Source organism: Pelophylax lessonae, assembly GCF_965119305.1.
Source record: "Pelophylax lessonae genome assembly, chromosome: 7".
NCBI classification, from domain to species: domain Eukaryota; kingdom Metazoa; phylum Chordata; class Amphibia; order Anura; family Ranidae; genus Pelophylax; species Pelophylax lessonae.
The window spans coordinates 213,591,208-213,608,060 of record NC_138774.1 but is presented as its reverse complement, the minus strand read 5'-3'; the positions used below and the strand labels follow the sequence as shown (position 1 = coordinate 213,608,060).

At 42.7% G+C, this 16,853-nt stretch overlaps 1 protein-coding gene across 1 annotated transcript in view; it reads left to right on the top strand.

Moving 5' to 3' along the window:
* Nucleotides 1–16,853, top strand: part of C8G (complement C8 gamma chain) — a 38,127-nt gene that overhangs the window by 3,891 nt on the left and 17,383 nt on the right. Inside the window, exons 2-4 of the mRNA XM_082264496.1 lie at nt 156–307; nt 13,488–13,558; nt 15,113–15,220. Coding sequence (XP_082120622.1) covers nt 156–307; nt 13,488–13,558; nt 15,113–15,220 — 331 coding nt within the window. The remainder of the gene's footprint in view (nt 1–155; nt 308–13,487; nt 13,559–15,112; nt 15,221–16,853) is intronic.

Genomic DNA, 16,853 nt, shown 5'->3' with positions numbered 1-16,853 from the left:
TGACTACTGAAGGATCATGGAATTGAAAAAAAATAAAAAATAGTAATTGCAATGAAACAACTGTAACAAACATCTCCATTTGCCAAGCGTACTGCACATATTGTACTTTGTATTATTCTGGTCAAAGAGTCCTCTAACAATTTTTGTCTGTACAGTTTGCAGGGAAATGGTACCTACTGTCTGTGGCCTCCGAGTGTAATTATCTGAAAACCAACAACCATCGTGTGGAGGCCACGTTATTTCAAGCATCAGTTTCCAAGAACTCCAAAGGAGTGGAGATCCTGGCTGTTAGCACATTTAGAGAGCTGTAAGTAGATCTGATTGAGATCCGGCAACCGGACACATACATCTGATTACCAGGAGGAGGAAAGTTCTTGGGAGTGCACATTAGATGTATACATTTACATTGCTGGGGGATCCCAGTGGAAGTGGATAGTCACTTCCTACTCCAGTGATCGCCGCTGTCTTTCAGGTCCCGTGTGGAGCGGCTATCCTGCTACAGAGTGAAGGCTAGCTCAAGATGAGCGACATTCACAGCATGCCTTGCATTTTTTGCAATGAATGCAAATCGTTCACAGCAGGGCTGTCTTGAATGTTGATTGGATCCTAACCAAACATTTTCTTGCCCCCCCCCATCATCACACAAGACCCCTCCCCCATACTACCCCCATCATTACACAGGACCCCCCTCTTCCTCCTCCTCCATACTACCCCCATCATTACACAGGACCCCCCTCCCCCACACTACTCCCATCATTACACAGGACCGCGCTCCCCCATACTACCCCCATCATTACACAGGACCGCCTTCCCCCATACTACCCCCATCATTACACAGGACCGTCCTCCCCCACATTTATCTCCATTACACAGGACCTCCTCCCCCATACTACCCCATTACATAGGGCCCCTCCCTGATATTACTTCCATCAATACACATTACTTCCTCCCCAATACTACCCCATTACACAGGACCCCGTCCCCTCCCTCCACAGACCCCTGCATTACCCCCTTCCCCCAGCAGTCTCCCCTTGATAGTGTCCAGAGAATGTCAGGTGATCATCAGGTACACCCTTACGGAACCCTCCAGTGAGGAAGTTCTTCAGCAGGCCAATGGTCTGCAGCTTGTCGGATATGGTGAGGAAGAGGGGTCAGTGTGACTGTCCCCGGGACTGACAAGCGCTCTTCCCGGACAAGGTTTACCTTACCAAGCTAGCCAATCAATGCACAGGCAACAGACATAACACCCAACCAATCACCATCGCCCCAAACTTTCAGTTCCTCCCTTATCTCCCGAGTTACAGCCAAATCTACTTATAGACTATTAGTGGGCAGCGCTGGCTCAAGAGACAGCTGCTTTGGGCCCAACAACATTGACTGGGCTCAGGGCAGCTGTCCCCTTTGCCCTGCGTTAAAGTCTGCCCTGGTTCACAGATTAGAGATTATGAATTCACAGCCCCATCTGCACCTCATCCAGTCCCTGCATTTATTGAGAAAAATGCAAATGTATTTGTTCTGTGAATGACGCTCATGCCAAGCAAGCAACCCCCTGTGTCCACAATGCAACAGGGAAGCAGCACAGCGAACACTACAGTGATTATGTGCTTCCATAGAGAACCAACAGGCATGGCAAATGCATACTTACAGCGGTAAAGCTGGACTCAAGGTTTATTTTCAGCAGGAATGCAGTTCCGGAAACCTCCAGCATTGAATGTATGTAATGGCAAGTGGTGCTGGCATGTGTTGGAGAGTCTATTGATGCTGGCTGCTGGGGGATCTATTGTAGCAGGGGGGATATATTGTAGCTGGGGGATCTATTGCTTTGTTTTTGTTTAAAAGGTGTTCATTTAGATTTTTTGCATAGAAAAAGCACACAGAGTGCATCAAACATACTACAGCCTGCAACATGGGTACAGTGTAGATCAACCTATGTTATAGTAAGGGTAGAACTCTGAGCACACAGGTAAATAATTCCATCAATAGTTGAGTGGAATCTGTATTACATACAAGGCAAATAAACAAAAACAAACCAAACTCCAACTGACACTCACCCATACATACACACACACACACACAGGTAGCTTCCCCTCTTCTCCCGAGTGCATGCCAAAATCCAAGAAGCACATAGAAGCAATACCCTAAGTAAAAAAGTCCAAAGAGGACACCTCCAAGTAAGAGGCCATACATGTTTCCAACCATGGATTCCAAATTTTCAGAAATTTTTTGGGGCATGCTTTGCCTTCGTATATTACTGTGAGCTTGGGTAACTTTGCATTAACCATACGTAAGATTTGTATTAGGGATGGAGGGGTACGTTTTTTCCCAGGTGAGCAAAGTAGCTTTCCTAGCTTGAAAATATGAGCCAGTACAGGATTCATTTATGGTACAGGGGGGATGAAGTCATTTAGGACACCTTAAAGGCTAACTTCCAGTGTTTTAGGGCCAGTGAAAACAAGATTGGTTTCCAAGGTATCATATAGCTCCATCCAGAAGACGAGCATTCAGGGGCATGTCCAGAAAACATGGTATAGAGTGGCTGGAGAGATTCCACATCTAATGCACTGAGCATTTGGAGCGAGGCCCGTAGGATGTAACCGTTCTGGTGTATAATGCCGATGATGAATACATTTAAATTGGATAAGTTTGTCTGCTGTACTAATTATAACCAGCAAACCAGGTGTCTGTTGCCTCCTCCCAGCTATCTTTAGAAAAGTCTGGTATGAACTTCAACCATTTTCTGTAAGCGCGCGCATGAGGTTGTGGTCCTGCAGCTTGCAGAATTTGGTAAATGGTGGTAGTGAACTTGACATAACGGTCCTTAAACAGAGTCTGTTCCATAGGTCAATGAGCCAGTGAGAATGTTAAAGAGCCAATAGTATAGCATAGCATGTCTTATTAACAAATATTTGTAGAAAAAATTGTTAGAGACATTGAATCGGGCCACAGATCTTCAAAGGAAAGAAAGGTGTTTCCAACAAACAACTGTTCAATATAAGTGATTCCCCTAGAGATCCACCAGGTAGCATCCAGAGAGGCCAATAGTTCTCTGAGAAGAGGATTACACCACAAGGGGGTGTAAGAGAAGTGTTGGCATCCATCAGCAAAATAACAAGTCCTGTGAGCCACGCCAAATAGGAGACATCCAAAGGAAATCTTCTGTAACAGGAATGTATTGTGAGGCTAAACAGTCTGTCACTGATGACCTGGGGAGAACCCAAAAGAGCTGCAAGTAGAGCAGCAGCGGGGCTAAGGGTAGGACAGTGCAGACAGTTCTAAATCTATGTCAATTGGTATGTATTATAGTATTTATACAGGCATGGGGCAGCTAATCTGCCAACAGCTGCCTGCAGGGATGATTTGGCTATTCTGGGTTGGGAAATTTCTCAGATAAAGGAAGAAAATAACAGAATCTATACTTAAAAATTTCTACGTGAAATAAAGAGGATCCATTGTTGCAAGGGGGGGTGTAATATTGTTACTGGTGGGAAATCTATTTTTGCTGAGGGGTCTTTTGTTGCGGGGTGTGGGCGTCAATTATATCTGTGTAGCAGATTTTCCAGGCCTGTGGCCTGATGTGGGTCTGCCATCGGTACAGGTTACCTCTCCAGCCCATGTAAGCTGCGACCCTGGGTGTGAGCACTGAGACATCGACAACTCCGGCATCTTTGTTTGTGATTTTTATTGTATTTTAAGGGGATGGGAGAAGGGAATGAGTGGGATACTCCTTTAGGCTTCAACTAGATACACTTGGGACTTTGTTCCTGAAAAATGCCCGATTCCGCTTCCTTGACGCCAGCCGGCGCCAGTCAACGCTCACTAACTCTGAGAACACTCTGTAACTCAATAGTAGTGCTGAATCCTCGACTTGAAGTCCAGTAGATCCAGGACTGTGAACTGTAGAACCACCGACACTGCTACACTGCAAAGTCGTCACTGAATACTTCCCTCCGCCTTGCACTGGCTTGAGGTAGTGTAATGTAGAATTCTGTAAAGCTGGAACTTCCAACTGGCACACTCTGTACAATTCAGGGCCCAACTGCAGGCACCCCTTTTAACCTTGACTCTTCAGGGTCCTCAACCTAGGTACCCCCTTTCATCACTAGCTGGCACTGGATCCCCGAACCTCCACACGAGTGGTACCCTCTAACTTCAGGCCGACCCCCAGGGGCAATCCGCAGTACTCACGAACTGTGTAGGCTTTCCTGGGACTGGACCCCTCTGACTCTCCACAGGTTCTCGGCACACCGGATCCCCTCAGCTTAGTTCAGCACTCTCTCTGAATCTGCAGGCAACACCCCGAGATCCTCTTCCTCAGACAGGAGGAGAGACAGCCGTTCTCTCCCTCCTGGGACTCTGCTCCCGCCAAAGACACCGTGTCACGCACTTCCCCCAAACCTATGCCCACTCCCAGAATCCTTTGCAGCATAATCTGCCTTCTGGGGTAGTTACAAGCTTGGACGTGTCCCCTGATTGGGCTTCCTCTACTGCCCTATGGGGAGCCTTCTCACAGGAGCCAGTGGGGATACTTCCCTCTCAGCAAGCACATCTGGAAACCATGACACCCTAACTAAACAAATCACAGCCCTGCTGTTGGGCAGACAAGGCCCAATATACATTTTCATAGCACCTACCTGTAGGGTGCTACATCTGGAAGGGAACCACTGTTGAAAGAGGGATCTATTGCTGCTAGCTGCTGGGAGATCTATTGTTGCTGGTGGGTGTCTATTGTGGCTAAGTTTTTTTTTTTTTGTGGGAGGAGGGGTCTTGTTGCTGGCTCTAGGGTATTTATTTTACTGCTTTTCTTTTTATCATTAATAAATTCCATACAGATTGCTTTGCACCAGAAAAAGGATACTTGGTTCCATGTTCTCCAAAAAGGGAAGTACCCTGTAGGGGTGGAGCCAAGGGACAGTGCTCAGAGGGGGGTAGGGAGTGGAGACAAAAGGTGACTTGGAACTGGAAGTGCGGTGTACCTGCACCTATTCTCTAAGAAAAAAGCCCCGGCTGGACCAATGCAACTAGGCTAAATCAAATATCTAGAGTACAACTTTTATTTTATTCTGATATTAATAGGATCAATATAAAAGATACCATGCAGCTCTGTCAGTTAATGTAAAACTTCAGCTAAAATATTTTTCATGGGGGGGCGTCAAGGGCTCTGGAAATGCAATGGCTGCCTTCTAGAGTTCTGCTCTCCCAGCGAACTTTAGTGGCTAGAGGGGCTTGGTTTCTTTTTCTCCCTGCATGGGTCCTCATCAGGACTATAACCCCATTATGCCCAAGAGGCATAAATCTTGATAAGCTCCACAGAAGCTGACCAATTTCTTTCCCTCCTCTGTGGATAAAGGATCGGCAGCATGGCGGAGAGGCGGCTTCCAGGCATGGACAGCTTTCTGAGTCAACGGCTGAGAATACAGGCTCAGATTCCTCCACATGCACAGCGATATTCTGTGGCACACAACCACTGTCTGATGAGCCCCCACCTGGGAGCCTTACTACTAGAAGCTCTGTTAAAGCAAAAAAAAAAATACAAAAAGTGTGATGAAGTTAACTCAGCACCCAGTCTGTCACATTTGCCTCTGCAGCCTGGAGGATTTCTCCGCTTCTTCACAGCCAGCTACTATTACAGAAATGAAAGATATGCAGATTTTTTTAAGGGAATCTCTCCACAAAGATTTGTCCCATATTTTACAGGGGATATTTACTTCCGTGCAAGACCTCAGTTCTCAAGTCTCATACCTTAAAAAGTTAGATTTGCTAGCACACAACTACCTAATTGATGCTGACGCCGATCACACTTCTGAGTTACAACAGATCAATGCCAAATTAGCGGACTTGGAAGATTGATCTCGGCGCAACAATATTAAATTTGGGAGCATACTGGAAATTGTTACAACTCTGTTACTTCAAGATTTCACCTGCTAATTACTCTCAGAATTATTCCCAGAAGCAAAAGATTGGGAGCTTATTGATCGAATCCACCAGCTTTTCTCCCGGGAACAATTGCTTGGTGATGTGCCCGCTAGAATACACTTTTTTCACATTAAAGAAAAAGTGATGAGGGCAGCTAGAAACAACTTGCCATTATTTGCCAAATTCTCAGGCGTAACCATTTACTCAGACTTCCTGCATACGACAATACAAAACAGGCGTAAACTGGCATCTAATACTAAAGCTTTCAGGAATCCTAAAATTTTATATAAGTGGGTATATCCCCCTATCCATTTTTTCATTATTTTTTCAAACTTCCGAGAAGCAGAGGTATATTTCTCAAACCGTACACGTTTGTCCATTTTAGACCCATTGAGAGGCTATTAACTTGCGGGCCATAAACAGCATTCTCATAATGGCCACTGCCTAATCGTATTCTAGATTGTTGGAATTTATATACCTAAGGAGATATATGACAGAGTCTGGAGCTAGCATAGTATCATATATAGATTTTATCACATCTATCACATCCTGCCAATACCTATTTCGTTTTGGACAGCTTCAAAGTAAATGTACTGTACATTTTCAGTTACTGGACACTGCTTTTTGGATCAAACATCCCTCTAGATCAATATTCTCCTGGGCCGTTTTTGACCTACCTATACATAGTGAGATTCTCTTTCTACAAGTTTTGATGTTCACTCTAGAAACTTACTACATGCTTCTACACTCGTTAAATGACATTCTCCTTAATCTCTTTTATTGTGCGTGGCCTCAACAACGTTTTTTAAAGGTCAGCTCTCCAGAGAGAAGCCAAACATTTTGCACAACATTCTCAGCCTTGTTTTAATTTCAAAACCTTTCCTAACACCTAACATCTTTATGGCCTAATGGCCGATATTTAATCCCGATCTGTAAAATCAATAATGTTCTGTGTACTTTCGTTATTATATACGTGCCTAATGTCAAGCAGATCAGATTCCTAACTAAACTTCTCAAAAAAGTCAGTGAACTTCGCTAAGGCCGACTGCTTATATGGGAGGTGATTTGAACTTCGTTGGAGATCCTAGCATTGACTCTACAGCTCCCAAAAGATCACTCTTCAATTCTATCAACTCCTTCTTTCAGACAAACGATCTGTTTGACAATAGGCGCTGCCAGCATGGTGGAACGTGACTATTCTTATTTTTCGGTTTCACGTTTTTCTTACTCCAGGATTGATATGTTTATAACTGTAGCACTGTCCCCGTAGGGCTTGCTGTATGACTTATTGGGCCTCCTCTGATTACCAGCACACAGTCACTTAGGGTACAGTCAACACATCCCTCCTTAAGTGGGGTACACACTAGTAGAAAATCTGCCGAAAATTCCCGTCCCGAGGTAAAATCGTACGATTTTCGGCTAGTGTGTACACAACTTTCAGCAGCCGATGCCGACATTTTCAACGAAAAAAAACGGAGGGACAAACACCAAAATTTTTATCGTCCGTCCCCAGACGACCAATTTTCGTTTAATGTGTGTGCAGTACGTCCGCGAAAAATCGGATAGGAAAGACCGCGCATGATTTGAAGTTGCTGACTACCCGGAAGTCTAGGAAAAAGACAAAGTCAAAAGAAAAAAAAAAAAATCGGACGAGAAATTTCGTGAACATTTATGCACTGTCAACTAAAACAGTAATGAACACTGAGCAAGAGAGAGAAAAATCGGAGGATATTTCGTCCGATTTCCGTCAAGTGTGTACGGGCCTTTACTCCAGATGGCTCGTCACTCAATCAACAGTCTAGGGGTATTGTTTTGTTGTGTTTACTTTGGAACTTGGATGGAAGAAGGGAACAGTGGGATACTCCAACTGTAACTATTCACAATGGATAAGGACAACTCTCACTTGGCCTCACCAGGTTGTTTGTGGAAGCAGCTGCACTGCTTAATCCATACTGCCACATGTATAGAAAGGGTTAAGTCTCCTTGTTCATTTCTCTCTAGCAATAGACTTGGTGAACTACAGTCTCTTCGGGACATTCACTAGCATCCCCTTCACTGACACACATCCACTGACTCTTCTAGCTGCAGGGGTGACCCCCCTCAGGTCAAGCCCCTTGACAGATCTGTACTCACTGTACTGCAGAATCACATCCTCCTGTGTCTCCCCTTTCAGTCAGCTTCACAGGACCTCTGGGTTCAGTTTCTCTCTAGCACTCCTTAGGCCCTCAGGTTGACCACCTGAGGCTGCATGGCACCTCTACAGAGGAGGAGGAAGCCGCCCCCTCCCTCCAGCACTCAGTTATCCAGCCAAAAGTCCCCAAGCACATGTGTGCCTGGCATTTATACAGTATGCAACGCGGCACTTTCCAGTTACCAGGGCTGTATCAAACACCTGTGCACTCTTTTCAGGTTTCTTCTTGCCTCCCTATTGGACCAGTGTGAAACATTCTGACAGAATGAGTTGCACCTGAGCACATCTCACTAACAGATCCCGCTCTCTGGTACGCAGAGAATATAGATTTACCTTCAATCCCTCTGGTAAGCAGACAGGATTCAAAATTATACTTTCTCTCTCTAGCACCTGCCTAGAAGGGTGCTACATAACCAATAAATGGTTCTTACAAAGTATCTCCTCCCCCACAATTGATTTTATGACTTGGTCTGACCACGTGCCAGAGAGGATTAGCATCTCAGAATCTAAAGTCTACGTGGCACCTCCACTATGGCGGCTCAATACATATCTACTTTAGAACCCAGATTACTGTCGCCAAATTTCGGAGGCACATGACCTATTCTTTTTCACTAACGACTCTGTTGACACCAATCAGCACCAGCTGCAGATGGCACACAAAGCTTTTATCAGGGGCATTTTCATAAAACTGGGAGCAAATGCCAATAACTGAGATTTTAGAAATTCGATTGCCTACTATTGCAGATCTGAAACAGCTCAATAAAACTGACCCTACCAATCAATTTGCTTTGGAACTACGCAAGGCCCAACTTGCCCTTAAAAATCAATTATTATATCAATACAAAAGGAAAATTAAAATCCTTCAAGCCTCAGGTCATACTCAAAATGCAAGGCGGTGCCTTTCTTGCATGTGATGCATTAAAGCGAAACAAAAAGCAACTAGGATTACCTATTTAATAGATAAGGACACGCGCAATAAATTATTTAATCCCAAACAGATTGCTGAGGCCTTTAGGAAGTATTATGCTTTTCTTCATCATCTAAAAGCAGACCCTGATAATATACAACCAGTGGTCAAATCAACACATTTTTAACCCCTTTTGTCCTACCGACATTATCAGCTTTTCTCCTGTCCATTTACTGTATTGGAAATTACTAAAGGTATTACCCTGCCCCCTTTATCCAAATCCCCTGGCATTGACGGACTCGCCAACGGGTATTATAAACACGTTCATGAGTCTTTAGACCCTCATTTAGATGATGTCTTTAATAACTCTATGACTGCAGATCACTTCCCAAAAGTAATGCTTCAGGTGGTTTAACAACTATTCCAAACCCTGATAAAGATCTCACCATGCCCAGCAATTATAGGCCAATATCACTACTAAATTCTGATTTATGCCAGGGCAATTGCCTTGCGAATACTTGATATTCTACCCACACTAATAAAGTCAGCTTCATTAAAAGCAGACAAGTGCTGGATGTAGAGAAAGCCTTGGATCGAGTGCACTGGGGATACCTTGAAGCTACTCTGCTTAAATTTGGGTTTGAGTACTCAATATTGTCGGAAATAATGGCATTGTATTCCCATCCTTCTGCAAAAGTGCTGACCCAAGGGCTACTGTTTCATATATCCAATGGCACTAAACATGAATGCCCCTTGTCTCCAATTATTTTTGCAATGATGATAGAACCCTTAGTGGTCTCGGTCAGAGCTTCCCCAAGCATACAAGGTGTCCAGATAGGTCAGGTTCATAATAAAATTGGACTTTTCGCTGATTGTGTTATTCCGGTCATTACAAACGCACTAGCCTCCCTTCCATGCATCAAAGAATTACTTGTTCAAGAGCCAACAATATGTGTTCAGGTTTATGTTGTTCAACACAAAAGTAGCATGCACTTACAGCAAGAAATGAAGCTGAGAGTCCTTTTTTTTGGTCCACAAATCAGTGTAAATAGATATTTTCCAGGCAGCAGCCAGTCTCTTTTTGAATTTTTGTTTTTCATCTTCATTCTGTTTTTCAATTAGATTTCTTATTTTAGTTTTCTTTAAAACAGTCAGCTTCCTATCTACTGTCTCCATCATGCTAACAAAGTCCTCATCTTCAATCATTCTGACTAGTAATCCGGTATGCCCAATCCATCTCCAATCTACTTACACAATTCAAAGCGAATTCCTACTACAAAATAAAGGACACCAATGGGTTGATTTACTAAAGGCAAATAGACTCCAGAGCCTAATAAATGAGCAGAAGCTCTGCTGACTTCCATCATCCAATTACATGCAAGCAAAAATGCTTTTTCTTTTTATTTTCCCTACACGTGATTGAGTATTCTTTGCATAGTGAATCTTTACCTCATTTACTAAGCGTTGAAGCAACTGCACTCTGCAAAGTGCACAGTCTATTTGACTTTAGTAAATCAACCCTCAAATCTCAAACTCTGGGCCTGCATATTCAATATAAAATTAAAGAATCCCTTCCTTCTCCCTTACTCTTGGGCTCCCACTTCGGTCAAGTACCTAGGCATTAATATTCCCAATTCGACCGCAAAACTATGATTTAAACATCAAACATAATCTCACAACCCTCCCCCAAGAGCTTCTTAACCTAGCCAAATTCGAGCTCTCTACAGTGGGAAGGACAGTTTCCTTTAAAATGCACATGCTACCTAGGATTTTATACTTCTTTGGAACTATGACACGGGGGGGGGGGGGCTCCACCAGATCAAAACCACAGTGTTACAGTAGATTACATGTATCTCATGATATTCCCATATCCTTAATATACCTTATCATCAAAGTCACACTGTGGACAGTTTGATGCAGTCCCGTGACAGAAGAAATAAATGTAAAACCAGGGAACAAGACTCCAAGATTGTCACAAGGGGACACACAGGTAATTATAGAAAGGCTTTATTGATAGAAAATTGACATCACCAGTAAAATACATAGAAATGCGACCGCCACCTCACCAATTTAAAATAAACAACATTGTCAAAGATAAAAGACCAGGATTGGACAGCCATGCATGCGTTACCCTCCACATTCACACAATCAATCAGACTGCACAGGTAATGAATAATCAGTCCTAAATATCAAAACAACCTCAGTTAGATATGCACTGATGATTGTGGATCCCGTAAGGAAGCCGCAGATTTAAGCCACAGCTGCAGTGGCACTGACGGTTCACCCTTAGACTGGTACTAATAGAGCAGGGAAGGTCCACACTGATATGCTCCCAGGTGTTGAATAGATAGTTCCAAGCAGTGAAAAAGCAAAGCCAGGATGTAACATAAGGTAAATGGGGGGAGGTGTGCTGTAGATCAGTCCCAGCAAGTATGATGATTAGTGTCCGTCGCGTTTCGTTGGCCAATCACCAAGTTCCTCTGTAACAATCTTGGAGTCTTGTTCCCTGGTTTTGCATTCGTTGGAACTATAGCTAATATTAACAATGTCATTTTTCACTTTGGTCAATATTCAAAAAATACAGATGGAAGTGGAAACCCCTTTGATTTTTTTTTTTTTTTTAAGAATATGACTAAATCAGCAGGTGGCCTGCATCATTACCTAGCTGCACTATTGGATTAGACTTGCTTTTGGTGGAATCCCACTAAGAATAACATTTGGTCATGTATGGAGAAAACTAACGCCTTGATTTAAAACCCTTCACAGACTTTCAGACCATTTTTCATCTACCAATTCATGACTATTATAAGTACCTCCGGATTAAGCATTTACTTCAGCAATTTTTGGGACACCTGCTTTTGCATGCACATGAACTTTAATGATATCCAAGTCTTAGTCCGAAGTGTTCAATATTGTGTTGGCCCTCTCTTTGCAGCTATAATCGCTTCAACTCTTCTGGGAAGGCTGTCCACAAGGTTTAGGAGTGTCTTTGGGAATGTTTGACCATTCTTCCAGAAGCTCATTTGTGAGGGTAGGCACTGATGGTTGACAAGAAGGCCTTGCTTGCAGTCTCTGCTCCATTTCATCCCAAAGGGGTTTTATTGGATTGAGGTCAGGACTCTGTGCAGGCCAGTCAAGTTCCTCTACCCCAAACTTGCTCATCCATATCACTTTTGGACCTTGCTTTGTCTACTGGTCCAAATCATTTGATGAAGGGGGATTGTGGTGTGGGGTTGTTTTTCAGGGGTTGGGCTTGGCCCCTTCATTCCAGTGAAGGGAACTTTTAAGGCGTCAGCATACCAAGACATTTTGGACTATTTCATGCCTCCAACTTTGTGGGAACAGTTTGGGGATGGCCCCTTCCTGTTCCAACATGACTGCGCACCAGTGCACAAAGCAAGGTTCATAAAGGTTTGGGGTGGAGGAACTTGACTGGCCTGCACAGAGTCCTGACCTCACAAAGGCGTTTCTGGAAGAATGGTCAAACATTCCCATAGACACACTCCTAAACCTTGTGGACATCCCAGAAAAGTTGAAGCTGTTATAGCTGCAAAGGGTGGGCCAACTCAATATTTAACCCTAGGAACTAAGACTGGGATGCCATTAAAGTTCATTCTGCGTGTAAAGGCAGGCGTCCCAATACTTTTGACAATATCTTGCTGGCAGGGAAACTTAATAACATAAGGAGATGGAATACTGATCTCTCACCATCAGTTATAGAAATTATTGATGATCTCAATCGCTATTGTGCCTTTGAAAGATTTTTTGCGATTAAGAACTCTTCCTTATTTTTTGCGATTAAGAACTCTTATCCAAATTCAACACAATCTGTGGCTTACACGTTGATATTGTATATGACCATAGTCTTTCTATAGGCACCTGGTCCCTAGATGGTAAAGCTCCGGAAACAGTAGTATGTCAACTCTATGCTTAAGATTTAAATGTATACAATACTGTCCTTTATCTTGTTGAGAATTTTATGGGATCACACCTTGTATCCATGTATTAGTTTACTTGGTATTGCATCTCTGAATATATTGTAGACTAGTGTTGATGGACTGGATATTCATTCATTTCACCTTTTGCACTTTTTTACTTGAAATTTAATAAAGACAACTTGAATTGTAAAATATTTTTCCTTATTAGGTAGATTGGAAAAAGGTTAGAAACTCGTTCAGGTTTTTATAGATGTCTAAGTCCCCATCCGAGAGCCTCCCTGTCATTTTCTGCCTCAGTACCAACTGACACCTGCAGAGGCGGTGAGAGTGAATCTCCCCTAAAACCTGACAGAGGTTCTAACCCTTCTACACATTATTTAATACTAACAAAAATATTTTAGGAAACATTCCTCTTTAACATAAAATTATTGGTCTGCTGTGTTCAGATGACAGGTCCCCATTAGAGCATAGATAAATGCAGCTAATGTAAACCTTGCATTGTGATAATTATGTTATAGTTTGAATTTTTCTGTTTCAGGGATGGCATCTGTTGGGAGATTAAACATGCCTATCAGACAAATAAGATCAAGGGTCGGTTTACCATAAAAGGTAGGTACTGCTGACTGAATATATATATATATATATATATATATATATATATATATATATATATATATATATGTATGTCTGCTAAAAAGAGTCAAGAAGTGAGCATGCCATCTAAGTTTAAGGCTGGGTTTACACTGCTGTGATCCAATTTTTATTCAACTTTCAGTGCCATTACGTAGTGCAACTTGGATGCCACTGCTACTTTCATACTACAGGAACCTTTTCCATAATGGCACCGTGCGGTGTTGCAATGATTTGAGCAGGCACCAATGAAAACAATGTGATTTCTATTAAATTCTGTGCAACTGATGTCGCACCTGAAATCGCACTAGTGTAAACCGTGCCTAATGATCCCAGCTGATTTTTAGGTGCCAAATTGGGGCTCACAGGAGTAGCCAATGGGGGGAATTCAATAAAGGCGCTGCGCCACTTTCTGGTGTTAGGCCTTCTTGTTAAGGTGCTGCACCAAATTCATGAAGCATCTGTGGCACTTTTGGTTCTGGCAGCAACTTGTGTGCCACTTTAGGGTAGTTCTAAAATTTGCCACTTTTACATTGTGGCGCAATGTCTACACCAAGTTAAAAATAAAATGCAGACAATTTGTATCTGATGAAAGTGGAGCTAGTTAACACTAACTTTCTTTTCCAATGTAAACTAAAGGCAGCATCCACATTAAAGCAGAATTTACCAATAATAACCTGATGAAAAAAATAATGTTCTTTAGCAAGGAACATACATTCCACATAAAAAATTATGCTACCAGAATTAGTGTGTGCTGTAAATTTTCTCCAGCATGGCTCCTGCTTCTTCTTGCTGGATCCCCTGAACAGCAGTAAATCATAAAGCAGAACTAAACCCATCAATTTAATGGTTTCAGTAAACAGTTACATTCCTGGAATGCTAGGATTGCTAACTGTCACATTTGTTTGTGTCCTACCAAACTATCAAACCATCAAATTGCTGGAGTCATAACTGATCACATGCAGCACCACGACAGTTGCAGATCAAACATTTACATTGTAGCAAACATTAACATTGTAGCAAAGTATAATTTCTTCAATGTTGTCACATGAAAAGATCAAATTAAAATATTTACAAAAATGTGAGGGGTGTACTCACTTTTGTGAGATACTGTATAGGGGTTGGTTTACAAAAACTGAAGAGTGCAACCTTTGGTGCAGCTCTGCATAGAAAATCAGCTTCCAGTTTTTTTTGTCAAAGCCTAATTGAACATGCTAAAGCTAGAAGCTGATTGGCTACAATGCACAGCTGTACCAGATTTTGCACTCTCCAGTTTTAGTAAATAAACCCCATATTGTATATACATACGGCAATCACGTAAAGTAATAGGGAGTGTGGGGGTGCTAAAACAGCATAAAATGCAAAAACAAAATAAAAGTGCAGTGAGAACTGTAGGCTTGCAAAATGGGGTCACCCCCTTAAGATGGTTAGATATTAGACTGGAAACCCTATAAGGACCAAGTGTTGGCTGCATGAATTTTTTTTTTTTTTAAAAGGCATTTGTCTTACTTTTGCTTATCTCTGTACACACAGGGAAGGGGTACATGGGACAAGTGGACGTGGTGCTTGGAGAGACAGACTACCAGAACTACGCTATATTGTATTATCAGAGGAGGAACAAGATCACCCTAAAACTGTATGGTGAGTGTATACAAGACTACATCCGTACAATGACACTTTAACTGAGTATTATGTTTTATTGGTGTTAGATGGAAACTCTTAAGGCTCTTTCATAGGGGCAACTGGGGGCCAGTAAAAAACTGATGGCTGGGCCATGGTTTTAATGCCTCCCGGCTGCCCATCCGAATTCTAACATTACATTCTGATAGGGTTGACACCTCATCCCTTTAATCCAGGACACATTAATTACACAGGTTCTGAGGCTAATATAATGCACATAAGTCACTAAGTGAGTTTAATTACCACTTTAATCAGCCACAGAACCTGTGTAATTAATGTGTCCTAGGTGGCAGCCCTAATGTATGTATGCTGTGGTTGTGGCATTTTTAACTTGGACTGCAAAGTTTGACAGGCAGCTCCACCCGTCAAACTCACTCATTGAGATCAATAGGGCCACACGATAACCGCGAGCCAAACGGCCTGTTGTTGCGTTGTGAATGTAAAGCTGCTGTTTCGCAATTACCAAAAAACTAAAACAAAAGCGTCAGGAGGCAGCTATACCATTCTTTGAAAAATGATCCACTGCAGTTTGTTTTTCAGAGGGCGGTAAGCTTACTGCCTGTCTGAAAGAAGCCTAAGGCCCCTTTCACACATGCGGACCGTTCATTTCATCAGTTTAGTCACATCAAAATGGATGAACTATTCATCAGTGCTCATCAGCTTTTCATTTTTTTTTTTTTTTTTTTTACATCCACTTCCAATGCAAAAAGAGATGAAAAACTGACCATTTGTCAATTTACAACTATTTTTCGCCCGATCTGTTTTTTTAACAAAAAAAAAAATAGAGCTTTGATCAGTTTCAAAAAATGGATGCGGATGTAAACTGATGTAAATGGATGATCATCCATTTACATCCGTTTTTTCATGCATCAATGTCCATTTTTCATCCATCAATTGATGGATGAAAAATGGACAAATGTACAGCATGTGTGAAAGGGGCCTAAAAGTGAAGCTTTAAAATGTTAGAAATAGCAGCATGCACACCAAGGTGTGTGTGATCACCTTAATTATCCCAAAAGTCCTCCTTTCTCTGATATTGCTTCACTTTCTTCCCAGGAATTGATTTCTCGACTTATGGGCTACACCTGCCTGCACGCTGTCCAATATGAATGCCCTTTAGGGTCCTTTCACACAGGCTTTCCACCGGGCGGACTCCATTTTGCTCAGCGGGGATCGATCTGCCGATCCTCGCTGAGCAGGCGGATGACAGGTCTGTCTCCGCTCTGTGTGCAGAGACGGACCTGTCAGAGCCCCGCTCTCCTCTATGGGAGATCGGATGATAACGGACCGCCTGTCCGTTTTAATCTGATCGTATCCGATCTGATCCGATCCGACAGATGGAAAATAGGGTTTCCACCCGTATGGATTTCACAGACAGGACCGGATTGGATAGCAGTGGGTGTCAGCGGACATGTCACGGCTGACATCCGCCGCTCCATCCGATCAGGTCCACCTGAAAAACTGACAGGCGGACATAAACTGAAACCCCTGTGTGAAAAGGCCCTTAAATGGTTTAGGATTATGAACCTCTGTCCGTTTTATTTTGCTGTCTGTGTGCCATTGAGTATATTTTCCTTACTTCCTGTTCCAGAGA